This window comes from Pavona decussata, unplaced genomic scaffold (genome assembly GCF_977016875.1).
Source record: "Pavona decussata unplaced genomic scaffold, jaPavDecu1.1 SCAFFOLD_125, whole genome shotgun sequence".
In the NCBI taxonomy this organism is placed as follows: Eukaryota; Metazoa; Cnidaria; class Anthozoa; order Scleractinia; family Agariciidae; genus Pavona; species Pavona decussata.
The window spans coordinates 805301-825725 of NW_028145539.1; the positions used below are offsets into that span (position 1 = coordinate 805301).

The 20425-nt window shown below is 37.0% G+C and overlaps 1 protein-coding gene and 1 long non-coding RNA gene across 3 annotated transcripts; both read right to left on the reverse strand.

Annotated features, from left to right (window-relative positions):
• Positions 1-161: 161 nt before the first annotated feature.
• Positions 162-17443, reverse strand: LOC146469283 (uncharacterized). 2 transcript variants are annotated; one of them, XM_085123534.1, is made up of 16 exons: positions 17229-17443; positions 16657-17086; positions 15055-15178; positions 14264-14427; positions 13671-13720; positions 13248-13344; positions 12458-12625; positions 12105-12241; positions 11234-11345; positions 11027-11089; positions 3676-3696; positions 2982-3162; positions 2136-2225; positions 1851-2049; positions 1151-1338; positions 162-901 (listed from the first exon to the last, which is right to left on the reverse strand). In XM_085123534.1, the coding sequence occupies exons 1-16, from the start codon at positions 17234-17236 to the stop codon at positions 234-236; spliced, it is 2700 nt and encodes an 899-aa protein (XP_084979660.1). In that variant the 5' UTR covers positions 17237-17443; the 3' UTR covers positions 162-233. The 2 variants fall into 2 exon arrangements, with proteins under 2 accessions (XP_084979660.1, XP_084979659.1); XM_085123533.1 differs by having other exon boundaries at positions 14207-14427.
• Positions 7548-9224, reverse strand: LOC146469284 (uncharacterized). Its single transcript, XR_014867265.1, has 2 exons — positions 8278-9224; positions 7548-7751 (listed from the first exon to the last, which is right to left on the reverse strand). It is a non-coding gene; the product is annotated as an uncharacterized LOC146469284 (long non-coding RNA).
• Positions 17444-20425: the final 2982 nt, after the last annotated feature.

Genomic DNA, 20425 nt, shown 5'->3' on the forward strand with positions numbered 1-20425 from the left:
AGGATAAACCCCGATAAAACAGACGCAGCATTACACACAACATGTTGCGTCTGTTGACCACCCTGTTGCGTGGATGCTGCGTCAACTTGAATCGGGTCACACTTTTCATGCAACGAGTAACAACACTTATATTGGCCACAGGCCAGCATTGAAACAGGAAAAAATTTCAAAGTTTCAGTTTAATAACTTCTCAGCAAAAAAGCCCGTTTTTAATACGGTACTGATAGAACACTTTACGACAATATTCCCGAAAAACTGAAAAAAGCACTGTCAGCATCGTCAGAATCACTCTCGCATTCAGAGTCACTGTCCGGCGTATAATCCATTGTTTCCGGAAGGCTTAGCAATGAGTCAGACACTTCTTCCGCCTCCTCTTCATCGTTGTTCAACGGAATAGTCCCTTGGTCAAAAACAAAGTTTGAGAGGGGTATTTCTCCAATGTGACCTTGGAACAATTGCTTCAGCTCCAAAAGTTGCCCCTCTATAGACAACAGTTTCATTCGAATAAAAACGTTTTTCCCTCTATCCTCCATGGACAAAGGAGATGCCGTGGCGTCTGCTAGCGAGGCGGAAAACGTCGCATGATGGCCGTTGAAGTGCTCAATTACGTTTCTCATTTCTTCCTGAATCAAGGTAACTTCTTCTTTAGCTCGATCCAATAGATGATACAGATCGATAGCTCTCCGTCTAACCGTTATGGGGACTGGCGATGCAGAACCCATAAACTCACTTCGCAGCCAGACGTCTGCCTCCGGGTTCTTAACTTGGTCGAACTGCAAAGAACGTGGGAATGCCCAACCGAGGCTGCATTCGAGGTTGTTAAATTTATCTAGAGTGGTCCGCATACTTTTCGTGGCTTGCGAAATCTGCTTGGAAAGCCGTTTGGAAAGATCATGGCCCTCTAAATAGCGATAAAAAAAAATGACAAGGACAGAAAGATAAGGAGAGCGAAAAATATAAAATAATTAAAGAAAAAAAAGTTCAAATGTAAGTGGGGCACTTGTCCGAATTCAATATGTCACTCAACGCATCATAAAAATAATCATATGCCACTGTCTCAAAGATGCTTTTTAGTAGCCTGGATATATAAACGTAGACGTTACTCTTTATCGATCATTTACTATATTTATATATAAAATAATAAACTCGCCTGCATATTTAGCCTTCAAACATAACAAGAACCACCGCTCAATAACTTTGGTATGTAGATTGATTAAAGCAACCTTCTTATTTCTGTCACTAGCAGCATCTCGGGCCAATTTATATTCCTCACAAGAAGTTGTCCACCGTTGAGTAATGCCATTCTTGTTCTCCAAATCCACCAAAACGCCTTCCAATCTGATTAAAAAGGACAATACAATACAAATGCCAAGAAGACACGTTTAAGTTATTGAACACTCAATTAAAGTTAAGGCGACCAAGCAGTCGTTCTATGTACAACTCGCTACATGGGAGCGAGTGTTCGAAATAAAACTCTATGCGTAGCTAGTCTATAAAGATATCACTTTGAAGGGCGTAAAAAGCTCACAATTCTGTGGTTATTTCTGCTGGAAAAATACCTGCAACAGCACCATGCCGTGATACATAAGGACTATTAGGTTTGTATGACCCTGTAATGTAACAATCAACCACTAAAGTTATACCAACAACTCAAATAACATTTACCATTTATGTAATAAATATCAATCTCCTTTCCGAGAAAAAGCTAAACACCAATGTAATAACTTTTTAACCTTCAATGTAAGAAAAATAATAGAGTGTGTGCACGACGGCCACGTTGGAGGACCGAAACAATACAATGATTTTCCTTTGGGAAATGTATTCTATTTTTATGCAATATAAAAACATACTTGTTTAATTGCCCATACAACAGCTGCATTTTTTCAGGGTCGCATGCCTGTTCCCACTTTTCGCGGATTTCATAGAACATTTTCAGGTAGATTACATAGCCGTGTTTCCACGATGGCGGTTCATCAGGCTGATTTAAGCCTCCTGTCCATTCTGCTTCCTGCTCTGCCCATTCAGTTACCTCTTCTCTCCGTACTGGCGCTAAAAATTATTTATCGTGAATGTTATAATTCATTTAACGGTATCTTAATTGAGTAAGTTAAACGCTTTGTAAATAAATCTCACACCTGGGAGGCTTTCCAGTAATTTAATCAATTCTTCTTCGGTATCTTTAATCACTATCTTCGCTCTCTTCATGCGATCAGATAAAAGTTTACCTACAAAAAAACGAATTAAACTTTATAAAGCTTTTATTCATTACTATGATAAACAAAAAGGCAAATTTTGATAACATTTTGAGGCACAACCTCAATCTTTGACTAGCAAAAGTTAGAAGGCTGCGTCTGTTCTAGTCCCTTCAAAGAAAAATATGATTTAGAATCAGAATTCTTCTTATTGCTAAGAGAGTGGGAAACACCTGACATAAAATTAAATACTAAAAGAAAAGTTAAAATAAATTAGCATTGAACAGCAGTATGGGCTCTATTCAACCAGCTGCTGTGTGAGAAAATGAGCCCACGCTCGATTACCAGCTGTTCAGTGTTTGGGAATAGGAGCCTGCACCAACCCCCCCCCCCCCCCCCAATTTTTTTTTTGGTTTTAAAAAAGAAAATGTGTGCAGACGCAAAAACAAAGCAAAAGCAATATAGACTGTAATATTGAATATAAGCAATCGGAAATGAAAGTCAATAGCCGACGTTTTGGCGTCATCATGACACCATTCTCAAGGCAAAGTGGATAAATTAATGCGAAAATTTGATTTGATTTGATTTTGATTTGATACGCTAATTTGTAGAGACTGTAGAGTATAGAAATCAAATCTTCGCATTAATATGTCCACTTTGCCTTGAGAATGCTGTCACGATGATGCCGAAACGTCGGCTATTAACTTTAATTTTCGCGTGCTTATGTTTCAAGATATCATTAGTGATCAAATATTGAATATGTTAACAAAAAATAATTTTTTGGTTTACCTATGCTTGCACATTTTTTCTTGCCATAAAACAACAAAGCATCTGACAGAACATCCACCCTGTGGTTCGGCCTCATTTCCTTTGTCATCTTTCCAAATCTTCTTAAAAATGACCATAGTCTCTCAAGTACTTCTCCATCAGTTAGACCAAAACCAGGAACTCTCCTTGGACTGTATTTAATCTGGAGAACGATTAACGATTTTTTTAAGCAACTAATGGAATCCTTCAGTTAGTTGTTGCTATTATTTTGCCGGCCAACTGGGTGATACAATATGTTTCTTAGACCTCAGCGAGCATAAATGAAATTAATTCTGGTAGTAACAAATGAATAGTGCTCAGTGCTCCTTTTAATTCTCTGAGACTGGGTTGCTAATACTGAATAATGCCTCAAGTTCTTACTGCCTCTCTCCCTCTCTCTCTCTCTCTCTCTCTCTCTCTCTCTCTCTCTCTCTCTCTCTCTCTCTCTCTCTCTCTCTCTCTCTCTCTCTCTCTCTCTCTCTCTCTCTCTCTCTCTCTCTCTCTCTCTCTCTCTCTCTCTCTCTCTCTCTCTCTCTCTCTCTCTCTCTCTCTCTCTCAACATGAAAAAAAAAAGTGAAATGAAATTTGCTTGCAATCCAAGCTATAGTTCTTGTTAAAAGAAATATCATTGTTCCCTGCTGTGGAACTGCACATATTAGATAGAACAGCAACAAACCTGACAGTTAGCCTTGTGTCCATCCCTGGTGAAAATCTTTATAAGATCCTTGAGGATCTTTAAAGATCTTTAAAGATCCACATGAGGATCTTTTGTGGATCTTTTTGAGGATCTTTAAGGATCTTGATTCATATCCTCAAAGATCTTGCAGGATCTTGTAAGAACCTTGAAGTCCCTGCAAAGATCCTTGAGGATCCTTTAAGATCTTTGCAGATTATGCAAGATCCTTGCTGGATCTTAACAGGATCCGGTAGGAACTTAGCAGGAACCTTTAGGATCCTCACAGGGCCCTGCAAAGATCCTTCAGGATCCTGTTTAGATCCTGCAAGATCCAGCAAGGATCTTGCTTAATCTGCAAAGATCCTGCAAGATCCTCAAGGATCTTTGCAGGGACCTGAAGGATCTTTGCAGGGACTTCAAGGTTCTTACAAGATCCTGCAAGATCTTGCAGGATCCTGTAGCAGGAACCTAAAGGATCCTCACAGGGCCCTGCCAAGATCCTTAAGGTTCTTGTAAGGATCTTTACAAAAATCTGCAAAGATCCTGAAGGATCTTAACAGATCTTTGCAGGGACCTGAAGGATCTTTGCAGGGACTTCAAGGTTCTTACAAGATCCTGCAAGATCTTTGAGGATATGAATCAAGATCCTTGAAGATCCTCAAAAAGATCCTCATGTGGATCTTTAAAGATCCTCAAGGATCTTAATGGATCTTTGCAGGGACCTGAAGGATCTTTCTGGGAACTGAAGGATCTTAACAGGGCATTAGCAGGATTCTTCATGGTCCTTGTACTGTAGGATCTTAAAGGTTCTTTGCAGGGACCTTAAGGATCTTGACAGGGGCTTTGCAGGATTCTTCATGGTCCTTGTAGGAGCCTTGCTGGGACCTGATGGATCGTTATAGGGTTCTGCTAAGATCCTTCAGGTTCTTGCGAGGATGGTAAAAAATTTGCAAAGATCCTGAAGGATGTTTAAGGATTTTTGCAAGGAAGGGACGTGAAGGATCTTCTCAAGGTTTCTGCACAAATTCTCAAGGATTGTAACTACTCAGGGATTTTCTGGAAAAATGATAGAAAGATCCTTTTTTCATCTCTCACAATACTCTTAATTTTCATGCACAAAATAAGTATCCTAATTAACAAGCAGTAAATTTTATGCCAAATGTATTTTATTTCTCAGATTATTCTCATCTTTTTACAAATAGATCTTTGATGTTTTACACTTGTAAAAATCTCATGGTTTAAAATCATCAATCCCTTGCCATGAAACACAACAGTTAATGCAAAATGTAAAAATCTAAAAAAAGGGTAAAAATGTCTCATAAAGCTAACTTGTTTTTTTTTTCTTATTTCTTCCTTTTGTGTGAGCCCTTTGTTTTCATGAAAATGAGGCCACTTACATGCAGAAAGACATGAAAAAATTACTACAAATAAAGGATGAGAAATACAGACAGCATTAATTATTTTTCTTTCAAGCTGTAGCACAACATTGTTATGATTTGAAAGTTGAAAGACATTGTTATACCTACATGTATTGCAACCGGTGTTGCAAGTTGCAGAAACGTGCTGTACAAAGTTGAACTAATGTCTACTTCAATGCACAATGTTATCACAACTTGCAACAGGGTGGTAACATCCACAACAACACTTTTACATGGTTGGATGACAAGTTAAAAGAAAATGTTGCCTACAGTGCCTAGTACAATGTCAGCTATCAAAATAATACCCTTCAATAAATTTGTAACAGTTATGCATTTATGAAAAAAACTCTTCTTTTAGCCACAAGTCTCACTCTCAGCCAAAGGCATAATCAAGACTCATCTGGTTTTGAACTGTTACATTGAAAATTAAAAGAAATCATTCACTCTAATAAATATGAATTTTGACAAAATTGAAAATATGTCAAGTTTACATGCACATTCTCCTTTAAAGTAACACTCTGTGCAGCTCCATTTTAAAGCACAGATAATTGGCATTCTCACTGCACAATATAAAACCAAAACCCATGAAAATTTCAGTATTTTTTCATGGTAAATCCATAGCATTTCCAACACTTTTTGAGGGGATTTTCAAGGTCATGAGTAAGGACATTTTCATGGCATTTTTTAACCATGAAGTTGCCATGAAAAGAGCATAAAAAATCCATGAAAATAATGTGAAAAACAGCATGGCCCATGAAATTTCCTGCATCATGTATCAGACTATGAAAAACTCATGAAAAGTCCCTTTAGGACGGTGCCTACTTTTGTTACTGCACATACGTTCTGCACATCTCCTATGGGTGGTGCCTACTAATACAGGGGTATTTTTGCGTAGTTTAAAACTGTGCGGAGAAAGCAGAAATTGGCAACTGCTCTTTGCATCCAAAAAGAAAATTTGGGGTAACCATGCATTTTTCAGAGATAATAAAGCTTCAATTTGGAGTAAAACGCCATACATTGCTTTGTATTTCACTGCTGCCTTAGAATTAAAAAGAGTAATTGTTGCTGAATTATCTCTAAAAAAATGCGTGGTTACCCCCAATTTTCTTTTTGGATTCCAATAGCCCTTGCTAAGATCTGCTTTTCTAACAGTCATAAAAATCGCAAAAATACTTTGGTTATAGTAGGCACAACATGGAATTCCCATTTAGCTTTTCAGGAGATTTTCAAGGTCAAATTTTCAAGAGGTTTTCATGGGATTTTATATGAAATTGAAAAGCTTGTGAATATAATTTGATGAGAAAATGAAATAGGCTTAAAATAAACATAAAACAGGGATAATTTAATGGGGAAAAAATGGAAAATGGTACAAAAATACCTTTAAAACAGGTTTAAAATAGGGCATTAAATGTATGTCATGCAAGTTAAAATAGGGTTAAAATAGCACTCTGCTGGTTTATAGATCCAGAAATAAAATAGCTATAAAATACATGTAGGTTGAAAATAGGTGATGGTTTAAATCCTTGTTCTAAGCCTAGAATTATCATAGTTCATGTGTTTTAATTAGTTGAAGCATTTGCCACTGCAAATGATTTCATGGTTAATACTTCATATATTCCTGCACCTAACTATATCTGGATGGTTAATTACATTTATAACATAGCGCGCGTGCATCCTAATCTAATTCCTATTCACTCAGACTTAAATATTGGCGTCATCATGGTACATTTCTCAACATACGCACGGCCGTGCGTCCATCCGATGACGTGTGCAAGTCAGATGGGGGAAGCATGCGCGCGCTGTGTTATTAAAAAACTTTCACAGAGAGACTAACGCCATAAATAATGTACATTTATAACAGCTTGAAGCTTAATGAAACGTTACGATTAAACCGATAAGAGAAACCAGTTTCGCCTTTTTTGTGTACAGAGAATTTTGTAATTAATGAGGTACAAAACCTGTTTTCCAGGAATCAATTACTTTATTTTCACTATGTTATAAAAGAATTGGTTCATGCTTTTAGCTGTGCGTATATCGAGTTATGGATGCATTTGGGAAGTTTGGAGAGCACTCAAGAAGCTAGAGTTACTCTCGGCTACGCCTCGAGCAACTCTTACGCTTCTCTCATGCTCTCCAAACTTCCCGCGTGCATCCATAACTCGATATATGCACGCTAAGCATGAACCAATTCTTAAGCATTACACACAATATAAATTTGTCATTCACAGACCGTATTCCACAGCCAGAGCTACAAACAAGTAACAGCGAAAAACAATTTCACAGTAAACTTCTTAGGAAAGAAACATTCAGAAAATGGCTTTGTCTTGAATTATGTAAAGGTTCAGGGGAAGTGCTAAATAAAAAAGAAAAATGATTGGATATTTCGTAAAAAAAAGATTGATTGTACTCTTGCTGTTTTCATGTATATGATATCAAGTAATGACCAATACTCCATTATGCAAGTTACAAAAGTTTATTTGGTAATAATTATTGTTTCTCAGTAGGAGTAGCAGAAGTCACGATTTGCAACAAAATCAAATCAGTTAAAATAGAGTCCAACGGTCATAAGTGACTTAGCTTATTGAGCAGGATTTGCTGACTTGACTCTGAAGCTGCACGATTGAGTATCAGCCTTGACAACATTATTAAGCTGAAAATCTGCAGTACAACAGAAAAAAGTGCATTTTAAGTCAGTTCTTCTGAGTGACCAGTGGCACTCAGTGATCACTGTGACAGTGATCTGGGCAGTGCCAAGTATACGCTTTTAGACACATGTTTCAGTGAGCTTCTCATCTGTAACAATCTTGTTGATTTCTGAGCAAAACAAGGGTATCCAACCTTTAACTCATGGTGGTACAGAAAATATAAGCTTATACACTCCATGAAGTTGATCATGAACTCCAGATCTTCATGCAACGTCAATCAAACCAAGATCACTAAGTCTTCAGCTTATACCAAGACATGATAACAACCTGGCTACAAATTACTCTGTAAAAACGTTTGCAAAGGCTTTACATGTATAACAAAAATAAATAGGGAATGTTTACCTTAACAATCTCGAATTTGCAGTTGAGCTCAAATAAGATTCAAGAAGCACATGCATTCGAAATTCCCACAGAAGATCTATAAAATCACACATTTTTATGCAGTCTTTTTCATCAAAATTATTGATTTCAAAGCTTACCTCTTGCTAAAAGTAGTTATCCACATTTTTTTGCTTGAACCCAACATTTTGAAGCTTAACAGAGGTAAAAATCCACGGGAAATGTCTCCTGTTTTCTTGAATATTCCGCCTAAATCGAAAATGAAACGGTCTTTTCCGCGAGCCTGCAGTGGCATATCTGCTGACCAAAATGGCCTTGTTCGTGCCCAGTCTACCCAGTCTGAATGAAATCCAAGATGGCTGCCGGTGTTGTTGTGACCCCACGTTTTCTTGCTCATTTTTAAAGCTAGCACTGTGCATGAAAGTTGTAGGAATTATGATTGAAAGCATTGTTGTTCTTTTTGGCATCAAATGGAGTCGAAATCCATCGAAGAAGGTCTGAATGTAATATTGCTTTCACAAATGCATTTCAGTGACGTGTACTACATGTATAAAGTCAAGTTTAATATGAGCTTCATTTTTTTGAAAAGCTTTTCCTGGAAAGCAGGCCGGTTACAAATACTAATATCAGTTGCTCATCTTGGTTTTATGTGTTTATTTGCCCAATTAATATAACAAAAATAAAGCTCAATCTTGTGGTATAGAAAATAAGTACATCCTTGCTCTTTCTTCCAAACCATTTGTTATTATTGCATACATAAGCTTAAAGTTTATAAGTTTATTGCAAAGAAGTACCTGGTATGTGTAATTATTAGATTGAGCAAAAAAGTGTACATGCAATAAGTATACATCATGCATTTGTCTTTTTTATATGGCTCAACATTGACGGTGTATACGTCAACAAATTATGATGAATACAAATAGTAACTTCACCTTAGATTAGGAAGATGAAGTTTCCCTTGGTGTATGCAAAATATGTACATACAACATGTGATACAGACAATCTAACTGGCCAATGCCTATCCTATTTGCAGAAAAAATATAAATAAAACAGTGTATTACTATGTTATGGAGCAATAGTGATATAGGATTACAGGCTGTTTTACAGGCTATTTTTCACTTTGTTATGAGGAAATAGTAATAAAATACAACACCTTGTTCTATCTTGCTTTAAAATAGGCTTAAAATAAAAATAAAACATAAATAAAATAGACTCTCTATTTTTTCCCTATCAGGTAAAATAGGAATAAGTATAACTCATGCATTGATATCAGGCTAACATCAGTTGTTACCTGAAAATTCCACATTATTGGCCCATTGCAGCTCCAAAAATCACAAAAATTAATATTGAATCGACTGATCACAATCTAATGTTGTAAAGTTTCCTCCTTTAGCTTCTTGTGTTGTCAAAGTCGAAGAAAGAGATAATTTTTCAGTCATTGCTTGTCTTCACATTTTGTGAAAATATTTGAAGACCCAGGAAATCTTGTTTTGTTGAGATTTTATGTGACTGATCACTTTCTTTGCAAGAAAAAAATATTAAGTTCTGTTGCCTTTGAGGTGAGGTTTATAACTGCATTGCCATGTGACTGTGTATGGTTTATGCATGATTGAAAGGTGATTTCCTCCACGACTGCAAAATTGGTGCAATTAGCCTGTTTGGTTCCAAAGCAACCCCAATTATTTTTAGTGAATTGTTTATTATCCTATATTTTGATTAATCACAAGACCATGATTTGCAAAGTTCTCTCTAACAACCTGATAAGATTCATATTACAAGTTTGTCTAAAGATCCTTGTAACATCATTATAATAATTATAGCCTTAAGGATCCTGACAAAAATCATTGAAAGGATCCTCAAAAAACTTTCTAAGATCCTTGAAAGGATCTCCTTTAAATCCTTCTAAGATTCTCATCAGATCCATGATGACTGTTAAGGATTTTGGGAAAGTTCTTTGAAAGAGATAAAATAGGATCCCTTTAAGATCCTTGTAAGATCCTCATCAAACCTTCGAAAATTCCAAAGGATCCTGACAAAGATCTTTCAAGGGTCCCTGATAGGATCCTTTGAAGATCATTGTAAGATCCTCATCAGATCCTTAAGGATCCTGACAAAGATCTTTTATAGGATCCTTCTAAGATCTTTTTAAGAACCTCGTAAGACCCTTCAGGATCCTAAAGGATCCTAACAAAGATCTTTGAAAGATCCTTGAACAGTTCTTACCAAGAACCTTGTAAGATCCTCATCATATCCTTGAGGATCCTTAAGGACCCTGACAAAGATCTTTTATAGGATCCTTCTAAGATCTTTTTAAGAACCTTGAAAGACCCTTGAGGATCCTTAAGGATCCTGACAAAGATCTTTGGAAGATCCTTGAACAGTTCTTACCAAGAACCTTGTAAGATCCTCAACATATCCTTGAGGATCCTTAAGGATCCTGACAAAGATCTTTTATAGGATCCTTCTAAGATCTTTTTAAGACCCTTGTAAGACCCTTGAGGATCCTTAAGGATCCTGATAAAGATCTTTGGAAGATCCTTGAACAGTTCTTACCAAGAACCTTGTAAGGTCCTCAACATATCTTTGAGGATCCTTAAGGATCCTGACAAAGATCTTTGAAAGGATCCTTTAAAGGATCTTTTTCAAGATCCTGTAGGATCCTAATGAAATCTCTGAGGATCCTGCAGGATCTTTTAGAAGATCTTTGAAAGGATCCTCATCAGGATCTTCAAGAGATCTTTATAGGATCCTCAAGAAATCCTCTAGGATCTGTGAGGATCTTTAAAAGATCCTTGTCTTCAAGGATCTTTAGAAGACCTTTGCAGATCTTTGCAGATCTTGGAGGATCTTTGAAGATCTTTGAAGATCCTCGAAAGATTTTCACCAGGGATAGCTATGAAAAATAGGAATGGCTAACTTAACAGACTGCAAAATGTGGTGCTGCCCCTGAGCCTGCAAAATGCATGTTATTACATGTTATGTTATTACACGTTAGTGTACATGTACATGTGTTCAGTAATTTTAATGATTGCATTTTGACCATTTAAAAGATGTACTGAGCAAGAATATCTGTCTGAGTGCATTTTGGTACTGTACCTGCAAGTGGGTTTCCAGAAGGCATGCTATGTCATAAAGTACACATATATCAATTGACTGACCCCTTGTTTCAGCCAAAAGATTGTTTAACATCCAGACTGGATAGGCAAGTCTATGGTAAAAATAATAATAAAAATTATTACCGCACAATTCATGTAAACGATAGACAATATCCTATGTATTAGAATTTATCTTACACATGCTTTCATGATACGTACTAAGTTATAAAGCAAATCTTAGCTTGTATATACAGTGTATGAAAAATAATGTAAATAATTTTACCAATAATAATTTTTTGTTTGTAAGCTTCAAATAATAGTAATAGTATAATAATAATTGTACAGCAGAGTTATGAGCACTGCGCTAAATCCCAAACCAAAGTGCTGTTTAGTCTGGCCCCTCCCCCCTTCACAAATCTAGCATGGTTGAACTTGCCAGGGGCATAAGCTCCAACCAACATAGATCTGGGGCTCATGAGGGCACGCAAGCCTCCCAGCCACGCCAAGGCACAACACCAAGGGAGGTTATCTACAGTAATTATCAATTAAAAGTTATTATTAACAGTTAAAATTATAACAATTTACTATTATTAACAATACATATTTAAAGCAGCTGCAAGTGCAACATTTCTATGAAACAAATGCTGTTTAATTACCCTGATTATCTAAAAGAAAATCCAAAGGCTTTAGTGAAGAAAAGAATGGCAATTAAGACTTAGTGCTCTGACTGTTAGTGCTGTAGAGGAGTCAACTGCTTAAATCAACTGTTTGTTTATAAACCAACAATTATTATTTATAGGGACGTAATAATCTAATATTATTGAGTACTAATGATAATCATTAACTAAGATAACAATGAATGTATTTTAAACCTTTCACCATGCTTCATATTGATGAACTTCTTGGGAAGCTCATGACGACAGGCTCTCCCAAAAATAGCAGTTTCACTAAGTGCAGAATATCGAGATCTTGAACGAATTGCACTCCCTGCAAGAAAGTCACTACATGCCTATAAGATAAAAGATGAACAAAAAGCAACAGCCCTTAATATATATGTATGTATTTATTTAATAAAGGATATTTTCATAAGTAAAAGGTTCAAAAAAATTTAAAGGTGTCCGCTATATTTTGAGTAAACAGACACCAGTCTTGAGTTTACAATGACAGCTCATATTCATGCAACAAAGAGGAATAATTTATTTGTTTGAGAGTAATAAACGCTCACTTCACTCCCTCTACTGGCTGTTCCAGGGTGTTGCTGTACAAATTCCTCAACTTCTGAGTCTTTATAGAACACAGCTGTTCCAAACAGGGGACTCCTTACACTTATGCCTGCTGACTTTTTTCGACCAATAAACAAGGCATCCATAGATTCCAGTAGAGTTCCTTGATTCTGTTAGGAAATAATCGTGTTATCACTGTTTAATGTAGGAAAAATTAAAATATTATTATTATCATCATCATCATCATCATCATCATCATCATCATCATCATCATCATCATAATCATTATTAATATAATTGCTATACCTATTCTCTTCCAGAAAATTAATTTTCTGTTGAAATTGTGTATGGTTATGTATGGTAAAAAGTTTTAACTATGGCTTTAAACAAAGGAATGTAAACAGAGAATAATTTTGAAGCACAGCATATATGAATTCGTGAAGAAACAATCTCCCCATTCACTTGTAGCAATAAAAGAAATTTTGTAAGTAACTTAATTTGGCTGCCTTATATAAATTAACAAATTATTTATTAGAATGTAGATACTGCATTCATGCGTTGCAAGCATGTAGAAAACTTAAATGTTACATCAAACATTAAGTTGTGCTGACTTTATGACCTGAGAGAATGTTGATGCAATGAATATCTGAAACTGGTATCATGAATTTGCAATTTTTTTCTTTCGGAACAATACAAATACAGAGTGTGATCAAAACTGTCTACTAACATTACCTAAGCCCCAGATATTAACAGCTCCTAATTTTTGCAGTTTAAATTAATGCAACAGCTTACCTTGGGACAAGCAGGGCAATCAATAGAGTCAACGCAATCCAAGTCATTTGACTCAGATGTTGCAAACTTCATAGATGAAAGTCGGTGGCAATATATTCTAAAAAAAATAAAAACTACAAAATTTTGCTTACTGACTCATGTGTAGCTTATTTTGCAGCTTTGAATGCACAGACCACTCTGAGATAATAGCCAGAGTCTGTAAATGCATCAAATGAAAATATTCAATATATCATAGGAGTGCTAAACCACATCATAGATACAAGAGGGTACCATTTTTTCCTATAAAATGCAAAGATCTTTCCAAGATCAATTTGCTGAAAAAATGTGACTGTAATTGAGCACATACTGACCAAGTAATGAGCTCAGGACCCACTATTAATAGACTATAGTGGTAGGGAAAGGGTTAAGAGATTTATTACAAACCTAAATTCTTCAAGACTGTCAATGATGACTGGATATAACCTCCTCTGGTTCTACAGTGGTAAAGAAAAATAAGAAAAGTTATAATAAAATTAATTGTTTTGGACAATTCGTTCATTTTTGCTGACATTGACATTTCTGTCTTTTTACTCTTTATTGTTGTATTTTTACATGTTAGCCGCGCGCGCTCTTAGCCTTGCGCGGCGCGAGGACTGGACATTAATTAATTTAAGTCGCGCGTTCCGCGCGCAAGATGGCGTGTGGAGTGGCGTAGACAGGTTTTGAGTTTTTTTTTTTTTTGCTTTTCGCCTCAAAGACAGTGTTTTCTTGTCGCTGGAAAAACAGTGTTTTGTACTTACAGTCTTGTCGGAAGCGATTGCCATTAAAGCCAAGAAATCGTCAAAAACATTAATAATTAATTAAAAGAATGACTCACATAGCATTCAATATAACAGTGATAAAAGTGATGCCCTTAACAGCTGTAAAATAAGATATCAATATTTTTTCCAAGTGAAATAGGTTCAGTAAAGTTGGCATACCGGAAAGATTATAATGTCTTCAACTAGAGTCTGAAGAGCAGCACAAAAGTCTTTTACCGCCACTTGACATTCCAGATTAAGGGTGTGCAACAACTTCATTAAGTCCATAGTAAATGCCAACTCAGGCTTTGTTGGTGTTGCACCCCAAAGATTGAACCTTAGTAGCCGTAAAAAGTCAGGCTCACAGCCACAAAACTGGATAGAGGCTACCACTTGAAATCCTATGAAAAAAAATCAAAGAGAAATCATGGAACACATAAACACAACCAGTAGTGACTAATATTATCCTTTAAGGAATGATTTTGGAGAGTGGTTCTAAGCCTCACATTATAAAACAGGACACAATGGAAAACAAAGAAGCCAGGCTGGAGGCTGTCAGTGAACTTAATTAATATTGGGAATGATGTATTATTCAGTAAGTGACAAAGGCATTCTCAGAAAAAATTTTGAGTGCTCCTATCAGGAGTCGACCCGAGACTCATTGGAGCTAAGACCATCAAACTATGCTCAAGTGCCTACGAGAAAAGCCCAGTATCGTCTTGTCTTTTCCTTATTTGCAGTTCAGCTATCCTGCTTTCTGTACATGAGATGTGCAGTCTGTTCTTGTTTGTTTAAACTACAATATTGATATTAATTTCTGTTCAACTTCTACAGTATTGTTCCTGACAATCACTTTGCCATAAAAACAATTTTGTTTCAAAACAAACAATGACAAAAAAATTTAACAACAATAAATTTATTTATTTTATTTATAAATTTATTGAAGACAAGCATGTTGCATTTTGTCTGGAGTTCTGCTAAAAACAGAAGCTGTAGCATTGCTGCATAAAATACTTTAACACTAATACCTCGAGAATCAACGACAGTAACATTACGGAAGTGGACACTGCTGCCAGTATTAGGTGATGAGCACTGATGTCCATCCAGCACCAGGGTTCTTGGTAGGATTAAAGGGAAATATATATTCTCCTCCTGGAAAAAAAACACACCATGATACATTTTTGAAACCTGACTATAAAGCAAACTTTAATCAATCCGGAACTTTTCTTTTGTGGAACAACCAAGTGAGTAAAACGTGATGCCTCATTTGACGATTCAATCAGAGGGTAAAGAAAATCGATCATCACTTAAAATTTACAGTCAATTTGACAGGTGTCAAATGTTCAATGTTCATGATGAAGGACATATATAGTACACAATAGCACACAAGTTACCTTTCCGTATCAGTACGGATTAGGGGGACAATGATCCACTAATTTAGCAAAATAAACAAGAAAACTGTAAGATGTTGAATGATGCAGACTCTGCCAATCATATTTACAGGGTTAAGCTTTGTCCCATCTTGGAGCTTTACATGGATGCTCTCAGGAGAACTAATTATCTCAAGGCAGCCAAATTAATGAAGGAAATCTACTCAAAATAACTGACCACAGAAGCCAACTTCCATCGTGCACACTAGCTGTTTTCAAATGATTGTTTCTGGCATATTAGAGGATGGTGTTTTGGTGAAGATCGGGAGATGGGAGGTAGGGGGTGGTGCTTGGATAATAAGCCCGGTAATTAACAACTAAATCATTGTATAATGCAATTCAAGGGATTTGATTGGCTTAGCAGCCATGGTATATAAGCCATTACACTATGGCCAAGAAATGGCGACCATTAACTTTTCTGCTGGTTATTCTTGCGCAACAAAATCAGTAAGATCTGGTAATATTTCTTGACTGTTTTTAATAAAGCAATTGTTCCACTCACGCTTAATAGATAGGAGATCATTAATTTATAGCCAACGAGGCGCGTTGCGCCTCCCGTTGGCTATCTATCATCCCATTACATATCCAATGCGCACTCGTGGAATAATTGTTAAATATACAAGACAAACAAACATAAGATATAAGAAATAAGGTTAGCAATATCAGCAATATGGATGAAATCACCACCAAGGAATCGGCTCCTGTCGGGAATAACCAAAACCAACATTTTATTGAGTTATTTTCCCACAGAGTATACAATTAGTAGGATAAAAATAACCTACTCAGGATACAAAAACAAAACGAGCTGATTGGCATGGTTACCAACACAAAAGAACACAAGATAAAAAAAGTACGATGCGCAAAGACGGTTAAAAAGTTATTTAAGTGTGAAGGCAGTTTAACATATAAACGAGGGGGGTAGTATGACTGGATTCATATACAGTCGAACCTCCCTTTGCGACCACCTCATGTAAGCGACCACTTTTGCAAAATACCAAAAGTTTTCAAGTCAAATCACCACCTCGACCACCTCTCGTAAGCGACCACCTCCCGAAAGCGGCCACTTGAAGAGACGATTGTTTAAAAATTTCAATTGTTTTTAACCTCCCTTAGGTGACCACTTGACACACAATCTGCTGTTTCTCTCACGGGCGGAATTAACTCGTAAGATTATAAAGAGGAGTTCTAAAGCTTACGTACCTTAAGAATTTCAACACGATGAAAAATATTTATTTTGCTGTGCATTGAAGTGGCACAAGATTCGCAAAATCTTGCTGTTGCACTGCAGTCCAAGCAACGACAAATACCAGCTTCAGAGTCACAGAAATGGCACCTGTTGCTATTAAAAAATGAACCCTCTTTCTGAAAAGTTGTCGTCAGTGCAGGTTGCCGTAACTTGGACCACGCGTCCTCTGCTCTTTGTAGCCTTAGATAATGTTGAGTGGTAGACGTTTCTGGCTCATCGCTGGTATCGGAATGCTCTGCACAATCAGCGACTGAAAGAGCATTATCCACGTCGTAATCGTCGTGATCCTGTTCATCAGCATCAAGCTGCTCTCTCCTGTTTACCGCAGTGTCTCGATCAAGGTGATACCTAACTTCAATCTCTGCTTTAAATCGTTTCTTCCGCCTGTAACCAAAATTAAGGACTGTAACTATCAACAGATCCGAGACTAGCAAGGCAGTAGCAGTTGCAAGGATCGACAAAACGAAAAAATAGTAAAGGAATTAAACATTAATAGGGCAAAATAATAAAGGCTTCTACAACTTACCTGCCCATTATATACTGCTTTGTACGATAAATTAAAATATAAACTCAAAAGGGTTTTCAGCTGTGCTTATTACATCCGCGTTTATCCCTTATTGTAGTACCAATTATTTAGTATAGGATTGTGTAGCTATATTACACAATCCTATACTAAATAAGTGGTACTATAGTACGTACTACGCCGGGTGATACCCGGTAATTTGGGTATCATTTTTACGGGTGATACCCAGTACTCTTCGAGTGAATCGGGTGGAGAGAACCCCAGAGTCTTCAGGCTCTTTGGCCAGCGGTTGGTCGCCACGAGACAGGTAATTCACATATGGTAATTTTTTATTTTTGGTGAGCACCCAAATCCGGTCAGTATAATAGGCCTTATCACGCACGGTTTTCGACGCCATTTTGACGGGTAGGCAAACAGGCTTGAAATAACAGTCAAATAATTTTCATAAAACATTGCTTCTGAAAAATTCATGAATTGGAAACTTTTGGCACTAGGAAAAGGATTTTAAGAACAAAATTGGAGGGATGTAGCTGTGACAAAAAGCGTTCAGTCGTGTTTTGAACTTTCCACATATTTCTCTGTAGTTTTTCCCGCAAACTATTTTTAGTAGCAGTTCACAGCTGGTTTGCTATACAGACAAATGTATAGAAAGTTCAAAACACGACTGAACGCTTTCTGTCACAGCTACATCCCTCCAATTTTGTTCTTAAAATCCTTTTCCTAGTGCCAAAAGTTTCCAATTCATGAATTTTTCAGAAGCGATGTTTTATGAAAATTATTTGACATCGCATTTCCATACAAACACTGTTAGGCAATCTGCAGTCTGCATTTAATAGGCCTTATCACGGTTTTCAACGCCATTTTGACGGGTAGGCAAACCTTTGCAGACTGCAGACTGGGTATAAAATGCAGACTAGGTATAAAATGCAGACTGCAGACTGGGTATAAAATGCAGACTGATATCAAATCCGTAGACTGTTCACAGTCCCACTATTTTTCCGTGGGATTCTCGAGACCGGTAAGTCTCCTTCGCAGCCGTTATTAGGGTCGTCACGCAACGCTCTAATAACGGCTGCGAAGGAGACTAGAGACCGGTACGCTTCGATGGAACCGACGCCATCTTGGTTTATAAAAGCGAGCGCGATCTGGGGAGAGTGTCTAAACTACCGAGGGGAGGGGAGCTGAGTTTCCCCCCCCCCCCCCACTATACTAACACCCACTCCCCTCCCCTCGGTAGTTTAGACACTCTCCCCAGATCGCGCTCGCTTTTACAAACCAAGATGGCGGTGATTCCATCGAAGTGTACCGGTCTCGAGAATTCCACGGAAAAATAGGGGGACTGTGAACAGTCTAGACTCTGATCAACTGTATTTATATCTTGCTGCGAGCACATGCGATTTTCCGCAGCACAATTTTCCGCTGAGCAGGCACATGTCAATCTTTCTTATAAGACAGCTGCTGATTGGCTAGAATTGACTGCGCCATAAAACAGGATTTCTGATTGGCTGTTTTTTAATGCTAAGGACGGGTCGAACTGTCGAACCAAAATTTCTCAATGGCTTCAAGAATATGAAGACTGCCTATCGGCAGCAATAAGAATGTCTAATTTTCCGGCTGAGGCTGGGACGAAAGGGGATGTTCTTTGCTTTTTTAACTCGTGAATGCGCGCATGCGCAATGAACGAGTTATAGCGATAGCTCACTGTTGACTTGGTTGGTTGGTTGGTCAGTTCTTTCGTTAACTTTCGGGCGTGCGCAGTGAATGAGTTTTAAATTCAATTAGTGGAAAAAACACGCGAACATTTATTGTTCACGGCGCATCAGGATTGTCTTATTCAATATGTAGAGAATAGCTTGACGATCATTTAGTTGAAGAATGGGGATTTTTCGTTAAATCTGAGCAAAGTTACAAGTTTTTTCAGTTTTTCAGAAAGTCCGGGGTTGTATATGTTGTGGTTCAATTTTATCCTTGGTTTAATTTTTAGTTCCCTTTGTTTTGGGGTATGGTAATGTATGATAATGAGTTTAAAACAAAGGGAATTAAAAATTAACTAAACTAAAAATAATTTAATTTAAAAGTAATTGTCGGCATGGACTTTGAATAAACAAGACGCTCTTTTTAGAGCTTTTACCTTTACCACTAGTGGCCTTATTTATTGTAGGCCTCACCAATTTTTTAACCTATCCTCCCTTCGCGATTGAACTAACTGAATCGTTTTGGGCAGAAAGAATGCGTGATATTGCATTGCGCAACTTGAAATTTTGCCACCAAAAAATAGTTCCCGCCAGAAAATGTCTTCAGCTGAAAGAAGCACTCTTATTAACTGAAACGTTCACTGCTAATCATAACTTTTTGCATACATGAAAGCTCGACATCTTTCATCATATTTTTCCTTCTCATACAAAAGTATTACATCAAGTAGATTAGTTTGCTAAAAAAAACTAGTATTGCTGTCAGTTTTCACGCGAAAGCGTAACGAGCCATGTCACGCATCATTGACGTCGTTAACAAAATTATGCAAATTTCTGGTGAAAATTTCTTAAAAGATCTTGTCAGCTTTCATCAGGTTTCAAAGGGAATAAATGTTCCATTTTCGAAATTTACAACTGGTAATTTATGGGAAAGCAAAAGGAAACGGTCGATAAATAATTCTTATTTAGCAAGAGCTTGTCATATTTCATTATTCTTACTTGAGGATTGCGTGGACTGAACTCCAAAGAAAAAATTTCACGCATTTATGTCGGGCATGAAATGTAATGCGATACTTTGTTGAACAGATTTCCCTTTGTGAGATCGGTTTGAAAAACACAAATCTACCTGGAAGTTAAAAAAAAGTATGCCCTACAGTAATTTTGTAATCTTAATTCCTCAAAAAAACTTCACTCGCCCATCTAATCGGGCAAGTGATGGTCAGAATTCACTAGCCCGATCGCAAAATCCAGCAGCCCCGGATTATCGGACACGAATTTGCATGACGTAGCTGCACATGGCGTGCTTCTATGAACTTTGAATAAAAAAACACGTGATTTTTTTTTAATCGGTGCATCAGAATAATCTTATTCAATCTGTAGAGAATAATTTGACAATCATTTTTGCAGTACAAGAATGGTTATTTTTCGTTACATAATCGGGCAAAGATATAATTTCTTTTAGCTTTCAAGGAAGTTTCCGTAGCCTTCTAAATTTCAATTACTATGTGT